At 52.8% G+C, this 8,755-nt stretch overlaps 1 protein-coding gene across 2 annotated transcripts; it reads right to left on the bottom strand.

The window, feature by feature from the left end:
- Positions 1 to 5,061: 5,061 nt before the first annotated feature.
- Positions 5,062 to 7,472, bottom strand: cUnh7orf25 (chromosome Un C7orf25 homolog). Of its 2 annotated transcripts, none has more exons than XM_079244311.1 (2): positions 7,352 to 7,472; positions 5,062 to 6,422 (listed from the first exon to the last, which is right to left on the bottom strand). In XM_079244311.1, exon 2 carries the CDS (start codon positions 6,404 to 6,406, stop codon positions 5,138 to 5,140), a length of 1,269 nt encoding a protein of 422 aa, XP_079100437.1. In that variant the 5' UTR covers positions 6,407 to 6,422; positions 7,352 to 7,472; the 3' UTR covers positions 5,062 to 5,137. The 2 variants fall into 2 exon arrangements, with proteins under 2 accessions (XP_079100437.1, XP_079100438.1); XM_079244312.1 differs by lacking the exon at positions 7,352 to 7,472 and adding an exon at positions 7,260 to 7,266.
- Between the last annotated feature and the right edge of the window lie 1,283 nt (positions 7,473 to 8,755).

Raw genomic sequence — 8,755 nt, 5'->3', positions numbered from 1 at the left:
ATTTATCTGATAGACTTCAGTTCGTTCATGTAAATGACAAGTCCTCCTCCCAAACTACAGTAAGTCATGGAGTTCCTCAAGGTTCTGTACTTGGACCAGTACTCTTCACGCTATATATGCTCCCTTTAGGCAAAATTATTAGACAGCATGGAATAAACTTTCATTGTTATGCAGATGATACTCAGATATACTTATCCTTTAAACCAGATGAAACAAATCAGCCCAATAGGCTACAAAATTGTCTCATAGACATAAAGACTTGGATGTCTAGAAATTTTCTCCTCTTAAACTCAGATAAGACTGAAGTAATTCTCGTTGGATCTGAAAAACTCAGAGCTAAATTTTCCGGTTTTGTAATGAACCTGGATGGCATTACTTTAGCTTCCAGTGCTACAGTGAGAAACCTTGGAGTAATATTTGACCCTGACCTGTCCTTTGGCCCACATATTAAGCAGGTTACTAAAACAGCCTTCTTTCATTTACGTAATATAGCCAAAATTAGGGACATTCTGTCTCAGAGTGATGCAGAAAAACTGGTTCACGCTTTTGTTACTTCGAGACTAGATTACTGTAACTCTCTATTACTGGGCTGTCCTAAATATGCCCTGAAAAGCCTTCAGCTGATCCAGAATTCTGCAGCCAGAGTCCTGACCAGAACCAGCAGGAGAGATCATATTTCTCCAGTTTTAGCCTCTCTTCATTGGCTGCCTGTTGAATCTAGAATAAAATTTAAAATCCTTCTCCATCCATCCATCCATCCATCTTCTGCTGCTTATCCGGGGTCGGGTCACGGGGGCAGCAGCCTAAGCAGGGAAGCCCAGACTTCCCTCTCCCCAGCCACATTTGCCAACTCTGCGGGGGGGATCCCCAGGCGTTCCCAGGCCAGCCGAGAGATATAATCCCTCCAGCGTGTCCTGTGTCTTCCCCGGGGTCTCCTCCCAGAGGGACGGGCCTGGAACACCTCACCAGGGAGGTCCAGGAGGCATCCTGACCAGATGCCCGAGCCACCTCAACTGGTTCCTCTCCATGCGGAGGAGCAGCGGCTCTACTCTGAGCCCCTCCCGGATGACTGAGCTCCTCACCCTATCTCTAAGGGAGAGCCCGGCCACCCTGCGGAGGAAACTCATTTCAGCCGCCTGTATACGAGATCTCCTTCTTTCGGTCACGACCCACAGCTCATGACCATAGGTGAGGGTAGGAACGTAGATCGACTGGTAAATGGAGAGCTTCGCCTTCTGGCTCAGCTCCTTCTTCACCACGACAGACCGGCGCAGAGTCCGTATTACTGCAGACGCCCCACCGATCCGTCTGTCGATCTCACGCTCCATCCTTCCCTCACTTGTGAACAAGACCCCGAGATATTTAACCTCCTCCACTTGAGGCAGGACCTGACTCCCGACCCGGAGAGGGCAATCCACCCTATTCCGACTGAGGACCATGGTCTCAGATTTGGAGGTGCTGATTCTCATCCCAGCCGCTTCACACTCAGCCGCGAATCGCTCAAGCGAGAGCTGGAGATCACGACCAGATGAAGCCAACAGGACCACGTCATCTGCAAAAAGCAGGGACCCAATCCTGAGGCCACCAAGTCGGATCCCCTCAACACCTCGGCTGCACCTAGAAATTCTGTCCATATAAGTGATGAACAGAATCGGTGATAAAGGGCAGCCTTGGCGGAGTCCAACCCTCACTGGAAACGAATCCGACTTACTACCGGCAATGTGGACCAAGCTCTGACACCTGTCGTACAGGGACCGGACAGCCCTTACAAGGGGGTCCGGTACCCCATACTCCCGGAGTACCCCCCACAGGAGCCCCCGGGGGACACGGTCGAATGCCTTCTCCAGGTCCACAAAACACATGTAGACTGGTTGGGCAAACTCCCATGCCCCCTCCAGGACCCCAAAGAGGGTATAGAGCTGGTCCACTGTTCCGCGACCAGGACGAAAACCACAGTGCTCCTCCTCAATCCGGGATTCGACTATCAGGCAGACCCTCCTCTCCAGGACCCCTGAATAGACCTTACCAGGGAGGTTGAGGAGTGTGATTCCCCTGTAATTGGAACACACCCTCCGGTCCCCCTTCTTAAAAAGGGGGACCACCACCCCAGTCTGCCAATCCAGCGGCATTGTCCCTGATGTCCACGCGATGCTGCAGAGGCGTGTCAGCCAGGACAGCCCCACAGCATCCAGAGCCTTAAGGAACTCCGGGCGGATCTCATCCACCCCCGGGGCCTTGCCGCCAAGGAGCTTTTTGACCACCTCAGCGACTTCAGCCCCAGAGATAGGAGAGTCCACCCCTGAGTCCACCAGCTCTGCTTCCTCATCAGAAGACGTGTTGGTAGGATTGAGGAGGTCTTCGACGTATTCCCTCCACCGACCCACAACGTCCCGAGTTGAGGTCAGCAGCTCCCCATCTCCACTGTACACAGTGTTGATGGAGCACTGCTTTCCCCTCCTGAGCCGCCGGATGGTGGACCAGAATCGCCTCGAAGCCGTCCGGAAGTCTTTCTCAATGGCCTCGCCGAACTCCTCCCACGCCCGAGTTTTTGCCTTGGCGACAGCCGAAGCCGCATGCCGCTTAGCCTGTCGGTACCCATCAGCTGCCTCCAGAGTCCCACAGGCCAAGAAGGCCCGATAGGACTCCTTCTTCAGCTTGACGGCATCCCTCACTGCTGGTGTCCACCAACGAGTCCTGGGATTACCGCCACGACAGGCACCAACGACCTTACAGCCACAGCTCCGGCCGGCCGCCTCAGCAATAGAGGCACGGAACACAGCCCATTCGGACTCAATGTCCCCCACCTCACTCGGGACATGTTCGAAGCTCTGCTGAAGGTGGGAGTTGAAGCTCGCTCTGACGGGGGACTCAGCCAGACGTTCCCAGCAGACCCTCACAACACGTTTGGGCCTGCCAGATCTGACCGGCTTCCTCCCCCACCACCTGAGCCAACTCACCACCAGGTGGTGATCAGTTGAAGCTCCGCCCCCCTCTTCACCCGAGTGTCCAAGGCATGTGGCTGCAGGTCCGACGATACGACTACAAAATCAATCATCAAACTGCGGCCCAGGGAATCCTGATGCCAGGTGTACATATGGACACTCTTATGTTGGAACATGGTGTTCGTTATGGACAATCCATGACGAGCACAGAAGTCCAATAACAAAACACCATTTGGGTTCAGAGGGGGGGGACCATGCCTCCCAATCACTCCCCTCCAGGTCTCACTGTCATTGCCCACGTGAGCATTGAAGTCCCCCAGCAGAACAATGGAGTCCCCAGAAGGAGCACCCTCCAGCACTCCCTCCAAGGACTCCAGAAAGGGTGGGTACTCTGAACTGCTGTTCAGTGCATAAGCACAGACAACAGTCAGGACCCGTCCCCCCACCCGGAGGCGGAGGGAAACTACCCTCTCATCCACCGGGGTAAACCCCAACGTGCAGGCACCAAGCTGGGGACTGATGAGAATGCCCACACCTGCTCGGCGCCTCTCACCATGAGCAACTCCAGAGTGGAAGAAAGTCCAGCCCCTCTCGAGGGTTCTGGTTCCAGAGCCCAAGCCATGCGTCGAGGTGAGTCCAACTATATCTAGTCGGAACCGCTCAACCTCGCGCACAAGCTCAGGCTCCTTCCCCACCAGAGAGGTGACGTTCCACGTCCCTAGAGCCAGCTTCTGCAGCCGGGGATCGGACCACCAGGGTCCCCGCCCCTTGCTGCCGCCCAGCTCACACTGCACCCGACCCCTACGGCTCCTCCCGCAGATGGTGAGCCCACGGGAGGTGGGGCCCATCTAACCCTTTCGGGCTGAGCCCGACCGGGCCCCATGGGTAAAGGCCCGGCCACCAGACGCTCGCTCTCGTACCCCACCTCCAGGCCTGGCTCCAGAGGGGGGTCCCGGTAACCCGCGTCCGGGCAAGGGAACATTTATGCCCGGGTTGGTCGTCATCGTAGAGGTCGATGAGCCGTACTTGGTCTGGTCCCTCCCCTAGACACCTGTTTGCCTTGGGTGACCCGACCAGGGGCATAAAGCCCCCGACAACATAGCTGCTAAGATCATCGGGACGCACAAACCCCTCCACCACAATAAGGTGACGGCTCAGGGAGGGGTAAAATCCTTTTCCTTACATATAAAGCCCTCCACAACCAGGCACCACTATATATCAAAGACCTCATTGTTCCTTATATACCAAGCAGAGTACTTCGTTCGCAGACTGCAGGCTTACTTGTGGTTCCTAGAGTCTCAAAGAGCCGAGCAGGAGGCAGAGCCTTTGGTTATCAGGCCCCTCTCTTATGGAATAAGCTCCCAGTTAGTGTTAGGGAAGCAGACACCCTCCCCACCTTTAAGACTAGGCTGAAGACTTATCTTTTTGATAAGTCCTATAGCTAGGGATGGTTAGCATCCCTTAGTTATGCTGCTATAGGTTTAGACTGCTGAGGGACATTTCCTGATACACTGAGCTTCTTTCTCTTTATCTCTTTCTTTTACCCCCCCCCCCCCCCCCCCCCCCCCCCCCCCCCCCCCCCATAACAGTGTAGCATCATTAACATGTATGTCTCCTGTCTCAGCAGGTCTCCCTGGCCGGGAGTAGCAGTTCCTGTTGTCTGTTGTCTTTCTGTCCTCTTCCCCCCACACAGCAGAGGCAGATGGCTGCCTGTCCTGAGCCGGGTTCTGCCGGAGGTTTCCTTCCTGTTAAAAGGGAGTTTTTTCCTTCCCACTGTTGCCAGTGTGCTTGCTCAGGATGGGAGACTGAGTTGGACTCAACTCAATCTGTTGGTTTCCTTATATAGGCTGTTATGAATTGGCTTTCATTATATTTTCCCCTCTGTCTGTAAAGCGTCTTGAGATGGCATTGCCGTGATTTGACGCTATATAAATAAAGTTGAATTGAATTGAATTGAATATAATATTTTCAAATTCTACCCATAATGAGTGAAAGAATAAATAATCTTCTCCTGAGACAGACGAGTCAACACTTACAGTCGTAGCATGTTTATATCGCTACGCCGACCTTCAGGATGCTGTTGTTATGGAAACCTGAAAAATGGCAGATGAGCAGGAAGTGCTGGAGAAATTTTATTAATTTTTGATATCAGAAAACAACAGAAACACTTGGACAGCCAACCGCCAGCTGATTGGTCAGACGGGTACGGCCCGCCACTCCTTCCCCTCCGTCAGGGCTCTCGGCTGATGGATGAACGCGCTGTAACGAACACCCTGATTGGCTGCCGCCCTGATGAAGCGGCTGTTTGCCGTCATGGTTACGGCCCTCAGCGCATCTCCTGTGCCGAAGATCATGAGCGAGCGCGAGTTGATCTTGGCGCTCGGCGTGAGGCGCAACGTGCGCTCCGATGGCTGGTCATCCACCAGGCGGAGACGGGCCAGCAGCTTCTGGGCTCGCTTCTTCTCGCCCGGTCCGCCAAGCGTGTCCAGGATGGTCTGAAAGTCATGGACGGCGGCGCGGCAGGCAATCAACTCCTTGCCCTCCATGAAGGCGTGGAGCTGCGGCAGCACTGGCTGCCGGCGCTCCTGAGCGGCCTGCTCCGTCAGGACTGGCTCGCGGAAGGCCAGGTGGCAGCGGCCGTGACTCAGCGACGACACGTACGCGATGAGCGTAGTGATGTCCAGGTTGACCCGCTCACACTCCTCCACCTGCAGTGGCGGCGGGAACGCCAGGCGGACCACCACAGCACCACCGTCCACCTGCGTCGCCCCCAACACATTTGTTTCAGCTTGCTCGCCCTCGTCCGTCACCACGGCGCCGCAGTCTTCCTGGGTCTCCTTCTCAGCTGGCTCCTCCTCCTCATCTTTCTCATCCGCCGCCACCAGGGTGTTGATGGCCACAATGTCGCCGCGAACAGACACGCCCATGTCCCGCAGGTGGGCGGCCATGGGGGCAGAGACTCCGTTGTAGAAGGCAAACACGACGTGGGGGTGTCGGTAGTGGACGGGCAGCTGGCGGCTGGCGAGCAGGAAGTCCTCGGCCTGCCGGATGATGCTCTTGTCGCCGTACTGTCCCTGTCCCTGCCAGATGTTGTGCAGTGCCTCCGCCTTACGGCCCACCGCCTTCACCCAGGTGTGGCCCCTGTCCGCCACCACGTCCACCACTAGTGTGCAACGTCGGCCTGCAGCATCCTGGTAGGCGAAGACGTGCAGCAGGGCCACCACGTCTTCCAGACTCTGCACGGTGTCTACGATGGCAGTCAGGTGGGTGAGGTTGGTGCTGCGCAGGTGGGACTCCTTCACTTGCACCTGTCCCGCCTCCACCCGCTGCAGGAAGCGCAGTTCAGCTCGAAGCTTCCCCACCAGCTTCTGATGTCCCTCCACGCCTGGACACATGTCCTCCGAACGCTGCAGCAGCGCCTGGGCGGAGCCTATTCTCTGCAGGAGCGTCACCTGCAGAGACATGGCCTCCACGAAACACCTGAGGACACACAGAGACACACCTGAAGACGGTCAGACGCAGCCAGGTGAACTGGTTCTGGTTCAACTCCACCCAGAAGGACAAGAGCAGTTTTTAAAGTCTTACATCATGACATCCTGCAGAGAATCTGATTGGTTGATGACACTTTGCCTGACGTTTCAGTCCACCCTTACCTGGACCCATCAGGTAGGTCTGCTGGATTCCGACAAAAACTACCACCATTATTTAGACTGAAACACGATTATCCAGATGGCTGCGCGTCGTGGCATTCTAGACTCCGTGTTGTACATTATAACCGTCTAATGGACGGTTCCAACTTCTTTAATCCTTATATACACTTATATAGGAACTATTTTACGTTGGCCTGGATGCACGTTTTATACCAAACAACCGCTGGACGTATTCTAGGACGTCGTCCATTGTCCAGGACGTCGTCCGTCGTCCAGGACGTCGTCCAGGACGGCGTCCCACGATGTCTGTCAGGTGTATTTCCAGCAGCGTTCAGAGGCGGAGAAACCGACATCATACGTTTTCATCTGGTTAGAGGTGTGTGTGTGTTTATGGGTGTATTTATATGTGTGTTTTTTTGTGTGTGTATTTATGTGTGTGTGTGTATTTATATGTATGTGTGTGTGTATTTATGTGTGTGTGTGTGTGTGTGTTTATGTGTATTTATGTGTGTGTGTTTATGGGTGTATTTATGTGTGTGTGTATTTATATGTATGTGTGTGTATTTATGTGTATGTGTGTGTATTTATATGTGTGTGTGTGTATTTGTGTGTGTGTGTGTGTACCAGCAACCCTGTGAAGACCGGAAGTGTGTGTGCTCACACTAACCAGCTGATCGAGCTTTTCTACCTGGACACGCGCACGCGACCCCACCTGACGCGGGGTATCCTGTGACGTCAGCGGGTTGAATCGTTACTTACGGAGGTTATGACGTAGGAAGTTTATGACGTAGGAGTGAACAGGCTAGCCGCACCGCGATGCTAATGCTAACAGCTTCTTCTTCGTTTTTCTGGTCGGCTCTAAGAGGCTGCGTCACTTCCGGAAGGAGTTTCAATATAAAGGTCTTACCACGTGACGCTTCCATCCCTCTAATTAATCAGGATGATTGATTTCCGGTGTTTGTTGACATTGTTTAAGAGCTTCTTTATCATGACGACCGAACTATTAGCAGTTACGTGACTAGAAGAGATTTAAGAGAGTTCACACTTTTAGCTAAATGGAAAGTAAACTAGCTTACAAAGTGAATTTCAGGGTTAATTATTTGGAAATATAAAGAACTGTTGTGATAAATATGTCATGACAAATACAGATGAAAACAACCTTTTATCCATGGTGTAACAGAGTTCACCCTTTGATGTATTTCTATCATTTAGGGCTTTATTATATATAATTTGATTTATTCTTATGAGTCTATTATTGTCAGTCAACAGTTTTTATTTTTTTCTATTTATTTGATGGGTAGTTTTAGTTCAGATTTATTTTCGAGCACTTGAACCCGACATATGGGGCCCTGCAGACAATCAAATTTTATTTATAAAGCGCTTTACAACAACCTTAGTTGACCAAAGTGCTGAACAAAGATAAAAACAAGTAAAAATATAAAATAGCAGTTCATTCACATGTAAAAATCTCAACAGCCAAAGGCTGATCTAAACAGATGAGTCTTTAGCCTTAAACAGAGGCAGGTCCATGATGGAGCGGAACTCCAGAGGCAGAGAGTTCCAGAGTTTGGGCCCTGCCACTGCGAAGGCCCGATCACCCCACTGTTTACACCTAGACCGAGGGACCACCAGGAGGTGCTGATCAGAGGAGCGCAGGGCTCTGCTGGGCTGGTGAGGAGTCAGGAGGTCACAAAGGTACGGAGGTGCAAGGCCATGGATGGAGCAGAAAACAAACAGAAGGATTTCTAAGTGAACTCTGAACTGAAGCGGGAGCCAGTGTAGAGAGAACAGTACAGGGGAGATATGGTCATGTTTGCGTGTGTTGGTGAGAAGGCGGGCAGCTGCATTCTGCACAAGCTGTAGACGGTGCAGAGAAGCCTGGCTGAGTCCACTTGAGACGGGCGCCCCCTCCGTCCAGCCTCAGGCTGATATCGGGAGGACTCGTGTTGCGATGCCGTGACCGTGGGACCTGATAAGCCTGTCTGTCTTTTATTTTTCACCAGAACCAGAGGTGCTAATAAAGACACCCTGAAGTCTGAGACTGGGTATGTTGGTTTTCATCACACAACGCAGAAAAGAAGATCCTAACCGCTACCCAGGCCCAACTGGATGGGAAAAAAGCTTTTGGCACTGATATAGGAGCAAAATGGATTGAAGAAGGTG

Source organism: Telmatherina bonti (genome assembly GCF_933228915.1).
Source record: "Telmatherina bonti genome assembly, chromosome: 7".
In the NCBI taxonomy this organism is placed as follows: Eukaryota; Metazoa; Chordata; class Actinopteri; order Atheriniformes; family Telmatherinidae; genus Telmatherina; species Telmatherina bonti.
Note: the sequence above shows the minus strand (reverse complement) of the source record. Positions and strands in the feature narration are given on the sequence as shown.

Excerpts from the sequence above, each read along its gene's own strand:
- cUnh7orf25 (XM_079244311.1), bottom strand. The coding sequence starts at position 6,406 with ATGTCTCTGCAGGTGACGCTCCTGCAGAGAATAGGCTCCGCCCAGGCG.